At 38.0% G+C, this 18,759-nt stretch overlaps 1 protein-coding gene across 19 annotated transcripts in view; it reads left to right on the top strand.

Moving 5' to 3' along the window:
• WNK1 (WNK lysine deficient protein kinase 1) overlaps nucleotides 1-18,759 on the top strand; it is a 118,974-nt gene that overhangs the window by 59,021 nt on the left and 41,194 nt on the right. For 18 of the 19 annotated variants that reach the window (XM_064478883.1, XM_064478884.1, XM_064478877.1 and 15 more), the window contains exons 4-8: nucleotides 1,525-1,682; nucleotides 13,558-13,646; nucleotides 15,314-15,533; nucleotides 16,760-17,093; nucleotides 17,873-18,060. In XM_064478883.1, the coding sequence (XP_064334953.1) occupies nucleotides 1,525-1,682; nucleotides 13,558-13,646; nucleotides 15,314-15,533; nucleotides 16,760-17,093; nucleotides 17,873-18,060 (989 nt within the window). Of the gene's footprint in view, nucleotides 1-1,524; nucleotides 1,683-8,868; nucleotides 9,652-13,557; nucleotides 13,647-15,313; nucleotides 15,534-16,759; nucleotides 17,094-17,872; nucleotides 18,061-18,759 lie in introns of those variants that run through there. The other variant, XM_064478892.1, reaches the window with a different exon arrangement.

Here is an 18,759-nt window from a genome sequence, read left to right as displayed (position 1 = left end):
TTTCAGCCTCACTACTATTTCGACACTTTGGGTTGGACAGTTCTTTGCTATAAGGACTGGCTTGTGCATTCATTGTAAGATGACCTAGCAGCGTCCCTGGTCTCTCCTCACCAGATGCCAGTAGCACACCCCTTGTTCACTTCCCCTGAGTTATTACAACCAAAAATGTCTCTAGACGTTGCTAGATGTCCCCTGTGGGGCAAATCACACCCTGGTGAGAATCTCTGGTTTACAGAACAAGGCTGTCCTTTCAGTCTTTAACTGTAAGTTAGAGAGTTGCAACTTGAAAAATAATTTAATGCTTATTACTTTGATTAACCCTCTTGAAGAGGGTATGACAGTTTGAAAACTTGAAATCTTCACGAACACTCTACTCTCCCCAAGAGGTGACAAGGACAATAACAAGAAAACCATTCATTTTTAAGTGAGCTAGAATCCTGTGTTTTAATAAGAAAAGCATAGAACACCAGTAATTTGCACATCCTTATACAGTGATGTTCTCCTTGGGAAAAGTGTTATTTAAAGCTGAATTTCCATTTTTCCTTCCCTACAAGAAACATTTCTTTGTCTTTTTGGCATCTTAAAAAATCTCCGGCCCAAGAGAGTTTTTTTTCCCCTTCTTTCTTTTTTGTTTAAACTGCAGTGTGTAAGCCTGTTCTTAGCAATGTCCTGTCATTTGAGGTATCTGGACTTGATTCCTTTGGAAACAGTGGGACCTCGTGTGTAGGAGCACACAGCCTGTCCATAGTTCAGTCTGGGAGCTCAAGCACACAGTGAACTGTGTGTGCGTGTCTGCAGGCTGCTCTTGCCGCACTCTTGTCTCTGGGCGGCCTGGGCGCTGCGGGCCAGGTGGATGTGTGTGAGGGGACGGGCTCTGGTGAGCGGCCTGTACAGACAGACTTTACTGTTTTAAAAACAGAACATCAGCCTTTTTACTGCAAGGCCGCCTTAGAAGTGAAATTGATCAGATGGTGCATTAATGGCAAGAGACTAGCTACAAGTGTTAACCTTACAGCCGCCAAACAGCAGGGGGCAGACAAGGGTTTTGATCTTTTTTAACCCTTCGGCCTGTCTCACATGTAGTTACTGTTATACCTACTTTATTCCTTGCTAGTTGCTTACCTTTTCCTTCCATCCGTTTTCAGCATGAGTTATATCGGTTTATCTTTTATGCAAGGCTCCGTTTTGACATTGTATAACAGTAATCCATTTGAAAAATAGTAACACTTGACCCTGTTCCAGTTTTTCGTAAAGGACTTGCAGTGAAAGATCTGTAACATATTTGATGGAACAGACTAAGATTTCTTTCCTCTCCCGCCACCATCTACCTACTTTTCTTCTTTGATTCCCATTTTCTCTCTCTCTCCCTCCTTCCCTCTCTTTTCTCTGTCTCTCTCTTTTCCTCCTTCCACTTTCTTCTCACAGGCCAACTCCCCTTCTGCTCCACCCACCTTCCCTCCCTTCTGATGAGTAATGTCTGCAGCTTCTCCTCGCGTTGAGTCTGAATCATTCTTTTAATTTAAGGTACCCCAGAGTTCATGGCCCCTGAGATGTATGAAGAGAAATATGATGAATCCGTTGATGTTTATGCTTTTGGGATGTGCATGCTTGAGATGGCCACGTCTGAATACCCTTACTCAGAGTGCCAAAATGCTGCGCAGATCTACCGTCGAGTGACAAGTGTAAGTCTTCTCCTAACTGGTGATCTTAGGTCATATCTAAGAAGTTGGGTAACATCAAACCATGCAGAAGGAAACAATGGTAGAAGGCATCACCTCTCATCTGTTTTGTGTGCGTGTCTCTCTCTCTTCTGATAAGAACACTGGTCAGATTGTGTTAAGTGTCCATGCCACTCCAGGTTGACCTCATCCTGAATAATACATGCAGTGTTCCTGTTTCCAAATAAGCTTCCATTCTGAGATGCTGAGAGTTAGAACTTTGACATATCTTTTGAGGGGGGACACAATTCAACCCGTAACAGTTCATGAGTTCACCCAACAAATATTTAAGTCTCTATTATGTTCCAGGCTTCTTTCTAGATCCTAGGTATCAAATAGTATTGTTAATTAACAAATCTCTGTGTCTCAAGAGCTTATGACTATACAAAGGGGAACAAACAAGTAAACCGGACAGTTAGTTACCATAGGGTATAAAAGCATTTATTCTTGGGACAGCGCTTAACAAATGCCTGATCGTTAAATACTTGTTTACAGTATTGTGTTTGTAGCACAGTATGTGGCACATTGTAGGCACTCAGTGATGTTTTGAAGAATAAATGATTCAGTTAAAGGAATCCCAAATATAAGTTAAATACTATGTAAGTTTGGGAGACTTGAATTACCCTGCAAAATAAGGTCACCTCTGAAATACTAAAAATTATCATACTAAAATGAAATTGAATAGTAGCAAGTAGAAACTGATACACTTTGTATGTGTACATATGCAATACATTTTGTAGGATAGGAAAAACTGGTACAAATAGAGCAGAAAATAGTAACTTTAATAGTAGAAAGAGTCAAAATTCCAGGACTAGAAAGTCATTTGAAAAGTCATTTGTTCACATGCTCTTCCATCAGTTCTCAAATCACTGTTTTGATCTTTGCTTTGCAAAGTGCAGTCCCTACAACCAGCAGAGTTGGCATCCTAGCATACCTTGTTAAAAATGCAAAATTCTGACCTCATCCCAGACGGATTGAGTCAAAACCAGCATTTTACAGGATCCAAAGATGATTCATGTGTACATTAAGTTTAAGAAGGGGGAGCTGGAACACTGATCACCTCAGCTCCCTTTCAGTTCTATATGCCTTATTTTTGGTTAAATAAATTAAAAGTAGGCTAAGTAATGTAACACCAAACATTATTTAAATAAATTTTCCTTCCATCATTTATGGAACCTTTTTACTAGCAATGTAAGTAACCAAAGTGACTTAGATTTAGCCCTATTTTATTGCATTTTTTTCTGCCTTACTCAAGGAGTTGCTTTTGAAAAAAGCAAAATAGTAAGTCAAGGTATAGAAAATATGGATTAAAAAGCTTGAGGAGTGAATTCACTTGGAACTGTATTAAAATCCTGGGTTTCTAAGGGCACCACAGGCACTCACTTGCTCTTTATTTTTTTCTCTCAGCTGTGAAAATTTAGTTCTGTATTGTCTACAATCCATTATTCTGTCCTGTCAATTATTATATTATCTGGGAAATGCTGTCTTGATTTCGCCGACCTCCATTCCCATATTCTGGCTTCCAATGAAGAATGAAAAGGGCTGTGTCCTTTTTAAATCTTTTAATTTTTCTAAGGTTTTGGGTGCTGAGACCAATGTGTGGGCAATTTAAGTAAGTACCTAGATTATACAATAATTTATGTAATTATATAAGCAATAGTGATGACTCTATTGAAACGCACCCTGAAGTACAGTGCTTTCTTTTAAGTTTGCTTTGGTTGTAAATTTAACTAGTTTTTTAAAAGTATATGTCAGCATTAGTCTGCCAAATGACTGCACATTTATTAAGGAGACATGTTTGGTTATCCATTGAGAGGTGGGGCGATCATCAGACTCCCTCATGCAGACTGCCCTCTGCCACTTCAGATTCCTGGTCTCCACCCCAGACCTACACATCCCATGTTAGTAGTCAGTGAACCGCCCCCTCCTAAACATGCAGGGCCTTCTGTGGGAAGGCATTGTCTTAGAAATGGGATACAAAGAAGAGTGTTTCACAGCTCTGGATTACCTTTTTTAGATCTGAAGGTCACAGAACGCTAGTCAGTTGAACCATAAGCTCTAGTTCTTAGTTTTCTTTTAAATTAAACAATTATTCACTTATTTAACAGTGATTAATTAAGTATCTTCTACGTGCCAGTTTAGGGTTACAGCAGTGAATCAGATATATGCTTCAGTGTTCTTTCAGGGAGGGGAACATTGAGGTAGTAATTACAATAAAGCACATGGATTTTTATAGACATGATGATGTAGGGGATTTTGATCTCCTTGAGAGCTTCAAAGACAGTATTCCTGAGAAAGTATGTTTAGACTGAGAACTTAGTTGACCTTTGACAGGGATGCTAAGGAAATCTGTGTGAGGAATGAGCCAGTAAGTAGCCTCAGTCTTCTGGCGCTCTACCAGAAATAATTCTAGAATTCCCCATTCTACCCCCCGGTTTCTTGGAGAAAGTCATGCCAATATTATTCCCTCTTCAGTGTTCTTCTCATACTCAACCTCTCATAGTAATACTGATGTCAACCCCACCCCACCCCACCCCGCCCCTGTTAGAACTGAGCCTCTGGAGGACAGGTGTTTTCTCCCTCTGTAGATCAGTTCACTACTACATGTCTGCACCTTGCAGTAGTACAACTGCCATGTAAATAGCAGACGATAGTGGTGTAAATATTAACAAATGTACACCCTGTGTGCCAGACACTGCATTAAACACTTTGCACATGTTACATAATTTAGTTCTTCCAACAACTTTGGCAGGGGGCGGTTTACTATTACTGTTATCAACACTTCATAACTATGTAGTGTGAAGCCCAGGATGGGTAGCCCATGGCTACATAAGAGTTATTTGTTGTTCTCTTATTCTGATCCCAGGTCCCCCTGCTCATATCAGAATGCTATACTGAATCCATAAATGTTTATTACAGTGTCAGTCTGTCCTGAGGGGTAAATGTAGATGGGTTTAATGATTACATTCTCTGGTACATTGATAATAAACTGTTGTGTGTCATTGTTCTGTACATGTATTTCTTTCAGGTCTCTACTTTAAGTGTTCCTTGCTCAGAGAGGCCTTCCCCGCCCATCCATCTAAAACAGTCTTAAGTTTGCACACACCCTTACTTATGGTTTTATTTCCTTCGTGGCTTTTATCACAGCTTTACAGTATTTATCTAAAGCCCCAATCAATATAAATTTTGTGGGTCGTTCGTTTTATTTGACTTGTTCTTGGCTGTATTCCTAGTGCTTGGAGACTGGCAGGTAACAGGCACTCAGTCAGTATTTGTGAAATGAATACATGAACATAGAACTGTAGGGCGTGAAACACAATTTTATGTTGCCTGGGGAGTAAATGGGCTCTGGAGTTGGGTCTCTTTGAGTTCAAATCCCAGCGCTGTCATTTCCTGTCTTGTGTACCTGGGGCAAGTTAATTAACTTCTCTGAGCCTAAACTGTTACGGAGGTCACATGGGAAACATGCCTACCATGCAGTGAGCAGTCAGTACTTACTAGGCACTGCCACTGTTGTCACTAACGTCATTGTGGCATGCTGCGTAGTGAGATAAGTTGTCTCTTGTTCTGTTCTTCTATCTAGTGATGTTCAACAATCAGCAGTAATTAAATAAAATGTGTTTAATGAACTTAAAGGAAAGTTTTACATGTGCACACAGGAGCTAACGTTTATTTATAATCTTGTTTCTTGCCAGTCACCTTGCAAAGTGCTTCACATATGCTGTCTTATTTTAATCTTTTATATTCTGGTAAGTAAATGTCTTCATTTCACAGGTGAGAAAATAGGTTCAGAGGTTAAGCATTTTGCTCAAGGACATGAAGGAAAAATAATAATAATAATAAAATCAGAAATCAAATGTCTCTAACATAACACTAATACAAACCTTAAATTTTTTTCCCTCTGCTTGTTTTTGTTTAACTTTTTTTCCTTTAGACCTCCAGGGGAAACGAATCTGCGAGTAAAGAATTTAGAGTACATGGGTAGCATGAGTTGAAGACTCATATCACAGGTTTGAGCCCCTTTATAAAGGGTTCGTGATCCCTGTTTAGAGGAGAAAAACTTAAGTTATCTTGAAAATTTCTGCCATTGGTAATGAAAAGTTCCAAATAAGAGTCCTCGTGTACTTAGCACAACTTTTGTCTGCTATTAGAAGGACAGAAACCACAGTAAGCAGTGACGTCAGTCTGTTCTGCGGAGGATAGTGCACTTGAGGCTGGAGCAGTACACGGGCTCCCCTGTATCCAGGGGGTAATGAGCCTTGGAGAATAATGAGGTCAGCTAATTTCCTTGGACAGAGCTGGTTGGATTTGGTAGGAAGTTTGAAGAGGCTTGTTTTCCAATGGGATCATAAAGTATGTTCAAATTCCTGTAAACTAATGGTTCATACCAGTAAGAATCTGGCTGAATCCAGCCTCATAACAACCAAGTTAGAAATAATGGGGATTTTTAATTACTTTGTTTGTGTAATTTGACTTTGTCACTGATTGCTTTAGCCTTTGGATTGCAAGGCTTGAACATTCTGTCTGGGAAAAACAGAATTAAAGCAGTTGGGGTGAAATTCCTTTTGGTTTTTATATAACTGATTGCAATTCACCCTACTTTTTTACAGAAACAAGTGAAGCTGATTCCTGATTAGATAGGGTTTGAAAAGTTGAGGAAAACTTTGTATTTTTTTTTCTTTAGCAGCTGGGATTTTTTTGTGATATCCCAGAGTTCTAAATTCACTGCAGTTAGCTGAAATGATTCCTTTATAAATTTTATTCTCTTTCCATCCAATGAATGTGAATTATACATATAAGAGAAAACTTTGTGTATCAGGGTGTGTTAGGGACATTTTGCATGATTGTCAAAGTCATTCTAGTACTCTATTGTCATTTGATTAATATCAAAGGTTCTTAATCTTAATCAGGCCATCAGTCTTAAACCAGACAGTTCTGGGTATCATTCCCAATGTTTTAAGTGCTAAAGAAAAATTGTGAAATCTTTATTTTAGAATTTCTCAGAAAAGCTTATCCCAAATGAACGTTGATCTATAACTCACAAAATATTAGACTACAGAATAAAAACTGACAGTATATAGAGAGATGGTTTCTACTATATTTAAATAAATTATAGCAGCTTTCATTTCTTGATACCTTGTAAATAATTTATATTTACATATATGAATCTGGGAGATTGGTGCCTTCTCAATATAGATGATTTGAAGTACACCTTGAGAGAAGTGTTTGGACTCACCTGACTGAAAACGGGGGCAGTAGAAAGAGTATTCTTGTGAAAATGTGCACTGAGAGCTCAGTGAACAAGTAACCAGTTGACTGGAGTTGTCTGAGGGAGATAGAAGTAGAGAAGCAGGTGGAAGTTTGGCTGTGAGGGCTTTTCACCCCAGAGGAAGGAGATTAAAGCACTGAAACATGGGCCAGAAGTAACGTTGAACTAGACATTGTTGAACCTGGATTCTAGTTCTTGCTTTACCATTGACTAGGCCCTTACCTACTGGAATGTGCACTCTTTTATTCTAGGTGCTGAAGATAATGCAGTTTATCTAGCAGATGTCTGATAGGTACTAGACTAGATGCCTCAGAGATGTGAGTTGAAATAATTCTAACTTTGACATGGCATTGATCTCTCTGGCCTATAGTTGTCTCATTTGAACAAGTTGGGACTCTAACTCAGATTCTTTCTAGATCTGTGATCCTACGGCCATCTTGTAGATGTGAAGAACTATTAACCACAATGTGATACAAGTTAAATGATGTCAGATGATTAGCAATGGTTAAATTTCAGATGATTAGATGAAGCCAGATGATTGAGCCAGGCACAGTGTAAAATACAAATTGGAAAGAACAGAAACAGTGAGGCCCATCTTAAGCTGGTCTGCACCTAAAGAGGACCCTGGACTTTGATGGTCACAATTGTTATGCCAAAGAAGCAGTGATTTTGAGAGGCAGCAAAGAAGCCAGTTTAAAAAACTTACATTGTCTGACCAGAGATCTTTGGCTGTTGGAGGGGCAGTAGGAATACTGGCAGCAGAACTATTTACTGGCTGCTTAAACATTTCTCTTTGTTTAAAGAGCTCATAGAGAATAATAGTACTAAATGCTGTGGGAGAAGAAGCATCCAAGAATGACAGCTGTTTCTATTCTGGATCATGGAAGTAATGATGGTACTATTGAAAGAAATGGAGGAAATCCAGAGAAAGGCACTGACTTTAAGAGGAAGAGGAATTAAGAGGTTAGACATGTTGACTGTTACTGTATGTGAATGGTATTTTTATTGTATATATTAGAAATTCTTTATTTTGATCTATAGAAAAGGCTGGTCTTCATAGATCTAGATAATTGTGTGTACATTATACTTCTGTCCAAAAAAAGCTACGTCATTTTTGGTTTTGTTTGTTGCACAGTAAAGTTTAAAAACCTACTCATATATTTATATCTGATGAACCCATGAGGCGGTGAACATGGTGTCTGTTGTCTAGCTCTTTCGTTTTCATTTAGCTAAGCATAGTCCTAAGCAGGCTTGCTCAAACACAAAAGTTAAAGGTAATGGTGGACTACATTGCTGTATTTCTGACCAATACCTGGCATCCTAGACTACTTACTTAGTGGTGATGAACTGTGTTGAGCCAGAGATCAGTGGCAACTACTCTGAGATAGCTTGTTAGGATTAATAGTCATCTCTGGTCCTTAGAGTAGAAGTGTCCCTACCAAACAGCTTCCAAGCCCTTACCTTATGCTGCTGTTACTGAGTAATTGAAGCCTTCGTACCCACTGTCTTGATGGGGATTCAGGCTTAGCAGATTACAAGGGGTAGCACTTTGTTCTGTTATCCATCATAACAGTACAGTAAACAGTGCTTTTTCTACCATCTTTGTTAATGCCATGAAGAAAAACCCTTCCTTAATCACTAAGATCAAAGCAGTAGTCATTTGGGTCCATGAGACCCTCCTGGCAAATGGAAATGCCTTTAGTTAGATATGCATATTGAGGCTTTTAATAATAGGAGGGAAGGGAGAAGGGTAAGTTCTTATCACGTCTGTGTACCTAATCACAGCTGTTTAATTTTTTTTAATGTACTACTAGGGAGTGGTAAGGTAGTTTACCTTAATGTCACCACTTTTAAAATTAGGTAAACAGAGGAACTGTTACACTCACTTTTCAAGTAAATTTAAGTAATATGGTCCAGGTCACACAGACTTGGTATATGAGAGGTTGAACTGGGAACCCAACTCTAGTATTGAGACTTCCTTGTTCAGTGTTCTTTTGGCTACATGTTCTGAGCTTACATGGCACCCACCCCTGCCCCCCAGGGTTGGCAGTTTATTTTTTAAAAAACAATGCCCCAGTTGTCCTATTTTCTTGTCCATCGTTTTTCTACATTTTGGTCATTGAATTCAGTCCCCATTTTCTTTTAAAAGCATAGTTTTAATACGATTAAAGGGAAGGGAGTGTTTAGATGAACAGATTTCTAGTGTAAGTTTTGATGTCGAGGGGGCAGAACCTGTAGACATCATGGGCGGAGCTTTGAGCAGGTAAAAATCTCATTCTGCTTGTCTAGGGCTCTATTGCTGCTGGAGGAGAAGCAGGAGGAACAGTAGCAGAATAGTTTCCGTGCTGTTCAGCATGTAGCTTTGTTTAAAGGGTCCATCTAGAACAAGTAGACTGCTGGCTGAGCAGAGCAAATCCATGTCTGAGAGTTGGGGAGGCATGGCTAGTGTTAAACAAGAAACCAGACTTCAGCCTGCTCTTGATGTCTGCCTTGCTTGTGCTGTGGGCTAATTTACATCTTACCCATTTCTCCCCATTTTCCTCTAACTGTTACAAGTCTGTTTTGCCTTTTCTGATGGATTTTACAAAGAAAGATTTTTGCTCAGTGTTTGTCATTATAAATTCTCATTGCTGCTGCTGCCCTCAAAAGGATTGTGTAAATGAGGTAGGTAAGAATTTTTAGTATATGCAAAAAGTATGTTGTAGCCATCTGGTGATAGGTGTGGAAAGTTCCAGTTAAAGTATTGAGATTGTTTTCTTCATAGTGCTTTTTAAAGTATTTTAATTCAGTTTTGTAGTTTGGTTAACTTATACAGCATTTTGTGTGAGGAAGGGGGCTCTTCTCAATTCTGAAGGGTTAGGAAAAGTTTTCCTTTTATGAAAGTATAAATGTTACCCTAGCACATTTGAAATTTAAGCTTTCAAGAAGCAAGTGCTGACAGTTTTTAAAAGCTAGAAGATTGAATCAGAGAATACTATATTATGACTCAACTTCTGTTTTTATTGTGAGTCACTTTTTTCCCTAGCAGATTATGTTGGCAAACCATAAGTTATATACAGTTGGCAGAAGAACTGAGTCTATAAAATGCATGTATGTTTTTGGTTTTTCTTAGTTTAAATCAAGCAACATTTTATAAATATTTATATCCAACTTTTGATGTGCCCATCGGTGGAGGGCACAATTGTTGGGTTGTTGTTTTTTGTTTTGTTTTGGGTTTTTTTGGGTACTCCATTTAAGATTGCACAAAAGTTGCCTTTTTTTTTTAAGAGAATAGATACAACTTTATGTAACCCCTAAAGTTTCTTACATGGATATACATTAGCTGTTCAGGAGGTATTTTTGTTTAATGCAGAGAAACATGCTACTGTCCCATGTCAAAAAGCATAATATGGCACTGCTGCCTAAAGAGAAGCCCTGTGAATTACAGCGGTAATTAAGCAAGAATGTTCCTAGAGCTGGTAGGTTGCTAGCTCTGAAAGGATGAAGAGAGAGGGTATGTGCCTGTGACTTAATTTTTCTTCTTTGTGAAACATTAGCCCAATTTATCTTCCTTAGTGCTCTTTTTAGTGCTCTTTTCTGTTTTGTGTTTTTGAACCTTGTTCAGAACAGGTGAACAAAACTTTGCTTCTGCTGGTTGAAACAGGACTAGAATAGGACTGTGGGGCTGAATCAGGGGAGTATAGAAAAGAGGTGATGTTTGGAAGATTTTAAGGCTCTAAGTTGATCATCTTTGTTGAAATACATGAACTAAAAAGGAAAAAGGATGAAATACTGTCATTAAAACATTTTCTCATCATTACTTTGTTCTGTATGATGCTTAAAATCATGTTTTAGAATAATCTTAAACCAGCTTTCTAATTAAAAAAAAAGTATCAGTTATGAAATAAAGTTCTCTTACCTCTTAAGACCAAGAAGCCTACGAGTTTGATGAGTACTATGTATCAAAACCTGTACTTATGTATTTTAAGCAGCTTTGTGTCATGTGTCCCAGATGACTTTTCTGTAGGTCACTGTCAGGGTCAGTGAGCCTTCATACTCACTCCTCCCTTTTTTTTTTTTTTGGATCATTTTTAACATAGAGTCCCTATACATTCTTGCTTCTCAAATGATTCATAATAACTGCGAGGTATTTTGATAATCCTGGCTTCTTGATGGTTGCTGAAATTCCTTCTACTTTTCTTTATCTAAATGGGTAATCTTTTAATACCAGCTGCTGGACTGGTAAGGTGTTTCTCCATTCTCTTGGCTGTCTTGGCACCTGCCACATTTTTTAAGGCAGCAGTGGCATCTGAATATGTTGTATAGCGTTGGTACAGAATTTTCTATGCCTAAATCTTGGCTGTACTTTGAGAAAGCAGCTGAACCGAGTAGAATCAAGGTGTTACAGTTGCATGACGTTGTATCTCATTTGTTCAACTGAGATTTCTATTTATAAAAAGGAATTCTTGTTTGTAAAATTATAAATGTATATATGTTTGCATGGGGAGGATATTAAGAAGAGGACTTTTTATTTTTAAAGATAACCTTTCATCTTTGAAAGCAGATTGACTGTGTATCTTGGTGAACATTTTTCCAAGAGAATTCTTCACTTCCTTTTAACTCTAAGGTTTATTATCTTTAGTGAGTGCCTTTGAAGTCAAAGGTGGCCTTAGGTCAGCAAACTAAATAATTTAAAGAGCTTTCAACCTAGAGACCACATTTGATTCTAGTTCCTGTACATATAGTTGGACAGATAACTATCGCCACATTCTAGACAGAGAATCTGAAGCTCAGAGCTGCTTCTCCTTGTCCAGTTCACACTGAATTCAAGTCTCCTGTTAAATCTTTCATCTTTCCAGTATGCCTGTGCTAAATTGAGACAGAAGAGTCTTTTAATATAATCAGTATACGTGTGATTTATTAACTTAACATGTAGAGTTTTATTGCCAGAAGGCCAAACTACATTCCTCTAAACTGTATGTGTTTATGGAAGTAGGAACATTTTTTTCTAAACGTATTCTATAGCCTCTTTAACCACTTACCTGTAATATTTGGAATGTCTTTGCATGCAAAGGCCAGTTATGTACTGGTGTTCTATTTTACCAAAGAACAGTCTTTCAGATAACTTTCTGCCAATAGTGAATGTTCTCTAAACTTAATATACAGTATTTTGGATTGTTCTTCCTGTTATATTCATAAATAGTATCTTAAAGTTTGCTTTTATACACTTTTACATGTTTATTGTAGAAAATTAAAAACATAAAACAAAATCTCCAGTGTTTCTACTACCAGAAAACTTTCAGTAAGCATCATTCTTTTTTTCCCTTTAAAACAGGTCCTATTTTCTTTTAGCCTGAGTTTAAAATACTCTACCAGCTTGCTCACTTAAAGCAGCTTTTTGCTTCAGCAGCATTTACTTTCTTGTTCTCATTAGAATGGTTATGTGAAGGCAAAGACCAGTTGGGAAAACTTCGCTGGACTTTGAAAAATAAGAAGAGTGAAGAAAATACAAACAGTGATCTTTGCAGTCGTTACTCAGAAACAAAGCCATTTGATGTATTTTACTGTAACCCGTGAGAGATTACAAACACTTCTGTGATTTATCAAATTATGTCACTAATAAAGTGTTTTAATGTATATTGCCCTGAGACAGTAGTTGCTTAGAATTTATATGTATTCTAGCTTTTCTAGTCCCCTTCCCCTGTGTTTTATGTGATTATAGACTTAGAGTGCAGCTTGGCAGTGTATCAGTGTAGCTGCTTGTTCGAGTGGTTGCTTAGATGGGGTGAGAATAATGAGGTGTCTTTCTTCACACCACCTCTCAGACAGGAGTATTTTGTTAGTCTTCTATCTTATACATACTTCCCACATTTTGCTCAAATTTTATTTGCAGAGAATTTACACTTTGTGAAGATTCTGAAATACTACTGTGATGCTGTTTAGTAGTGCATATAATAATGACACTGAATTTTCTTTTGAAATTAATTGGAAAAGTTGTCTTTCACATGGGTCTGAAATACCACTTGTCATTTTATGTTTCCTGTGTACAAGACAGTTTGCTCTTTAGTTATCATGCCACACCAATCCAAATTCCTAACTCCTTCTATACTTGAGTTGGTTAAAGAGTACTGCAATCATAGAATACCTGCCAAATGATCATGTGCATTCATGCCCGCACATGGACTCACTGTTCAAAAGAGTTAGATGTTGTGTTGATTAATGTGTTGGGGAACAAAGCTGAACAGAAGATCTTTTAACCAATTAGAACATTTGGCCTTCCTTTTAGCCAATAACTTCCTTTCTCTGAAACACAGCAGAAGATGTTAACAATAGCTTTAATTTCTCACTAGCTGTATATAGAGGCCATGGAAGTAAGTGACTCTACTGTCTAATTGTTCTCTGTTATCTTGTGGGGGCTAAATTGCCACTACCCAACTCTGACCCTGCGTGGACTAGGTCCTGCAGGCAAATCAGAAAAAAGCTGGAATGGTAAGAAGGCAATCTGGTAAAACCGTCGGAGGCAAGTGAAAATCAAAGCTTAAAGTCCCTGCCTTCATTAATGTGTTTGTGTCGCTATTTTTATAATTTTAGGGGGTAAAGCCAGCCAGTTTTGACAAAGTAGCAATTCCTGAAGTGAAAGAAATTATTGAAGGATGCATACGGCAAAACAAAGATGAAAGGTAAGTTGCCTCTTTTGATCTGGGTTTTGCTTAAACCAAAACTTAAAATGTAACATGCTCTAAATAAAACACTCAATCTAAAGTGTATTTAATACTTCACTTGTGATTAGTTTATCCATTTATGTCATGTAATATCTTTAAAAGTAGAGTTCTGCCCATTGAAGACAGTGTTCAGATTTGATATACTGAAATATTGTAAACATGTGGTTTGGTTGAGTTTAAGTAAACCAGAACCACCATAAACATAGTGCATTCAATAAGAACTACTTAGTTACAGCATCAGAATAATTTGTAAAACTCAGTAGGGTTCTATCTTTTATTCAGCAAATCTGTTCTTGGTCCTTGACCCATTCATTGAGTTCTAAAAGATGAAATAAAATATTGGCTCTTTAAAATCAGCTCAGCTAGGCAGAGTTTGATTTGCTGTTATTATGCCAGAATTGAAGAAGAGCAAAATGTCGAAATTCCTTTGAATAAAAAGAGACGACTTCACCCAGAGCTTGGGAGGAGATCTGGCTTAGTCATTTATGCTAACAGAGGACTTTTCTCAGAGGAGTGGCAAGTATCTGATCTGCCATATAGCTGATTCACCACCCGTTAGGCATGGCAAAGATCCAGTGTCTGTTTTTGAAAAGTAATCTTTTCCCCCCTCACCCACCAAAGAAGAAAAAGTAGACCAGCCAGTACAGATACAAATTGTAAGTTGAGCATAATCTACCTCTTGAAGAATGCATGTGATCAGGTGTATCAGCCAAACTAAAGAATTCCGTATCTCGCTTCTCCAGTCTCATTTTTCTTTTTATAACTTTGTTATTTGGAAGAGCTTAACATTATGATCTTCAATTTTTTTTAGTATGGGTTTCTATTTTTATGTATATTGATTGAAAAGGAGAGTACTTAGTCTCTTTAAGAACTTTTTTTTTTTATTATAAACAAAGGAATATTTGTTTTCAGCCTTAGAACATGTTGCTCTTGTTTCTTTTCTGGATGGAACAGTTTACTAGATTACTGGTATTTTGAGACCATTTATCTAGAGAAAATTGTTCCATAGTCAGACTTCTTGCCTAGTATACCAGTTGTTGAACAAGGAATTGAGAGGTTTTATTGGAGTAAATAAAGTTTGCTGTATTAGAAGGTAATGTACTAGAAATAAAAAGATTTATTTTTGAGTTTTGATTCCACCATTTATGACTTTTATAACTATGAGCAAGATTGTCAATCTCTGAGGATCCATTTCCTAATTATCAGGAAATGATTTCTCATTGGATGTTGGTCAAGGATCAGATGAGATTGTACATAGGAGGAATTTTTGTTCACTGTAATTGCTACTTAAACAATTATATGGTATTTTGAAGCTATGTTATTCTGTATGTATTAATTGCTGTTACTAGTACAGTGTTAACTAATATAAGATTAGATCAGTAGATTTTAAATTACCACTTTCTGCTTTTATTTGTAAATGAGATTGTTCTGATGTTCTGTAAGTTGAGTAAAACTATAATCACTATGAAATGGAACAATGTAGGAATGACTTAGAAAATTTCCCTTTTCTCTTTTCACAGTCTGTTTTCATTAGTCCAAACATAACAATCAGCTATACTTGAAAAGTATCTCTTAAATCTAATGGCATTTTGTTTTGTTTTTGTTTTTTTCCCTCTCTTTGGAAGATACTCTATCAAAGACCTTTTGAACCATGCCTTCTTCCAGGAGGAAACAGGGGTACGGGTAGAATTAGCAGAAGAAGATGATGGAGAAAAGATAGCCATTAAATTATGGCTACGTATTGAAGACATTAAGAAGTTAAAGGGGAAATACAAAGACAATGAAGCTATTGAGTTTTCCTTTGACCTGGAGAGAGATGTGCCAGAAGATGTTGCTCAGGAAATGGTAAATTAACACTAATTAGCCATTTAAAATTTGATGTAGATTTGTATACATTGATACTGTTGAGCGAAAAAGCGGTTTATGAAGCTGTGTATGGCATATCCCACTGATACAAAGTTGTTTTGATCTGTGGCCTCAGGCGTTACGTTTGTTTTACTAGACATATACAGACACGTTTATGTATGGGGATGGATGGGTAGACAGACAGGTAGAACTAGAATGCATTCTGAAGTAATTTTCAAAGTCCATAAAGTTGACTGACTGCTAATTAGTATAAACCTGTTTAGTTAGACTGACAAGTTATGTTTTCTAAATACTGATACAATAGCCTTTGATCAGTCATCTGGGTAAATCCTAAAAATAGATCATGCATTGTTTTTCCTTCAAAGGGAGGGGAAATAATTGACCTCAAGGTCAATTATTAGTAAGTGGCCTTTCGCAAATCATTTTTAAAGTATGTCTAAAAGATCACTTTTCAAAAGGGAAACACTTCGCCAATCGTAGGCTTCTCAAGGTGCCTGAATAGGCATTTGCTGTGCAAATGTATTCACAGACTACCTCTACTAGAGCTTATAAGAACCATTCAATAGTAGTTACTTCTGAGAAGGGGTCAGGTATAAGAGAGGTGCTTATTTTTGTTAGTTTTTTACACTGTTTGAGGTTTGGGTTTTTTTTAACCTTCATATATTTATCTGGGAAAGTGGTTGTCTAGTGAAAGGAAATAAAAGCAATGCAAGTTACTATGGTTTGTAAAATTTTTGTTTGTTTGGGGAGGGGTAGCAGGTTTATTTATTGACTTTTTTCATAGAGAGACTGGGGATTGAACCCAGGACTTTGTGCATGCGAGGCACTCACTCTACCACTGAGCTACACCCTCCCTGCAACGCAGGTTAATATTGATGGTTACGTATGAGGGGGAAGTAGAACAGATACAATAGAATGAGCCTTTTGGTTTAAAAACTTGGATGTTTAAGCTCCCTGTTGTTTTGTTGTTATAATTAGTGAAGGTACAGCCACCCACGAGTTTCTACAAAGATAATGGCAGCCACCCCACGAATATCTACAAAAACGAACATAATGCAGACCAGGTGTTTCACAGTTTGGCTAATTAAGATCAGTCCTCAGACAGTTCTTTCTTCCCCTTCTTCTCTCCTTTCTCTCCAAGGGTGGCTGTTTAGTTTTGTGTTTGGCTTGTTATCTGCTGCTTCCTAACGCCCCCTTTCCTGTAGGTAGAGTCTGGGTATGTCTGTGAAGGGGATCACAAGACCATGGCAAAAGCCATCAGAGACAGAGTGTCCTTGATTAAGAGGAAACGAGAGCAGCGGCAGCTGGTGCGGGAGGAGCAGGAGAAGAGGAAGCAGGAGGAGAGCAGGCTCACGCAGCAGGCCGAGCTGCTGCCAGGCGCTCCCCAGGCGGGGGTCCCGCCGCCCCCCTCCGCCTGCCCTGGCCTGCCTGCTGCCTCTGCCGCCTCAGCTTCTGTGTCCACACAAGTGGAGCCGGAGGAGCCGGAGGCCGATCAGCATCAGCAGCTGCAGTACCAGCAACCAAGTGCATCCGTGTTATGTAAGTGTTTGCGGAAGTGGACAAGCTTGCTAACGACAGTCACACTGACCTTTTATCTTCTTGACCATCATTTTGTGCTGGCCTCTTGGTTTTGAATTATGAATCCAACATATAAATAAGAAGTTTGAAAAGTCTACCTTTTCTTTCTGTCCTTACGTTCATGGCTAATAGAGCAAAAGGATGGGACAGTGAAGAAATGTGATTAGGATGTCAAACAATGTTACAGGCTCCAGCATCTTGGAAGTTCTGATTTGTAGACTTCTACTTTTCACAATTCCTTAAAATAAAATATAATTCATAATGAAAAATGAACAAGGTTATCTTAGCTACTTATTATTGAACCCATTAATCTGGTTTAGCTCTTTTAGCAACACTGAATAATGTATAAACTAGAAACTAATGAGACTGCTAGTTATTAATTGAACTACCTTCTCAATACTAAGAAACCACTGGTCTCCACAGTTAAGAGTTTGGAAGCTGTGTCAAACTTCAGGCTGGCCAACAACATTTTATTTTATTTCCCTTGTTCTTCCAGTGGTAAGATCCTGTGTTAGTCAAGGGATTTTTTTTTAAAGACAGAACTTTTTTCTACATGGATCCCTCATTTAAACATACAAATCTACTTAGTAAAATTAGTGTTCATTTTTTATTTAGTTCAGGTCTGTGTAAAGAAAAAGCTAATTAACCTTAAAATCAAGAGTTTGTGATGGGAAAATATGAACCTCCTTTTTGTGATTTGTCTCTCTGTCTTTTCTTTTGGCAATTTATTTCTCCTTCAGCTGACGGGACGGTTGACAGTGGTCAGGGATCTTCTGTCTTCACAGAATCTCGAGTGAGCAGCCAACAGACAGTCTCCTATGGTTCCCAGCATGAGCAGGCACATTCTACTGGCGCACTCCCGGGGCACACGGCGTCTGTTGTCCCGGCACAGGCTCAGCCTCATGGGGTATATCCGCCCTCGAGTATGGTGAGTGACTACATAAGAGAGTGTAAGCCTGTAATGAGAATCAGTAGCTAATGTGTTCGGTTCAGACTTTTCTACTAAACTAGTAATAGCATGAATCTGAAGTGTAAAAATACAAATGGTGATGCTAAAGGAAGTCAGTTTATTACAGGGTGTAATTGGAGTAGTTCAGGCAGGGTGGGAGATATATGCTAATATGTGAAGAAACTACAAGATTTAAACTAATCTGCATTTGATTAAAGATAATGCTGTCTTTAGCATTTATGAGTTGAAACTGTTCAAAGCAGCATAAGTTGGACATACAAATGGTTTGGGGGTGGGGCCAAGGAGAGTTTTGCAGAAATTACTTATTAAAAGAGTTACTAAGTGTTTTCTATAAGATGTCTTACTGTATAAAACACAGGTAAGACCTTCACACCATTGCAGAATGCTGCATGTGAGTGCTCTGGAGTGAGGACCCCTGTATTTGTATATGACCGTTGAATTTAGCGCTTGTGTTGAGCTCATCATCAGTTGCTATGCGTGTTCTTGCCTTAAAGTCTGTGTTGGACACGAGTTCCTTCCCTGGTACGTGTTCATTTGCTTTTTCCCTTTATTTGGTATCTGTTTTATGATGGATTTATTTTCAGAATCAATTTATTGAAATTATTTCCTGTAATACTTCATACATTTATATATATGCAAATGTATACACATACACAC

Source organism: Camelus dromedarius, chromosome 25 (assembly GCF_036321535.1).
Source record: "Camelus dromedarius isolate mCamDro1 chromosome 25, mCamDro1.pat, whole genome shotgun sequence".
NCBI lineage: Eukaryota > Metazoa > Chordata > Mammalia > Artiodactyla > Camelidae > Camelus > Camelus dromedarius.
This window is presented reverse-complemented; position numbering and strand designations above follow the sequence as displayed.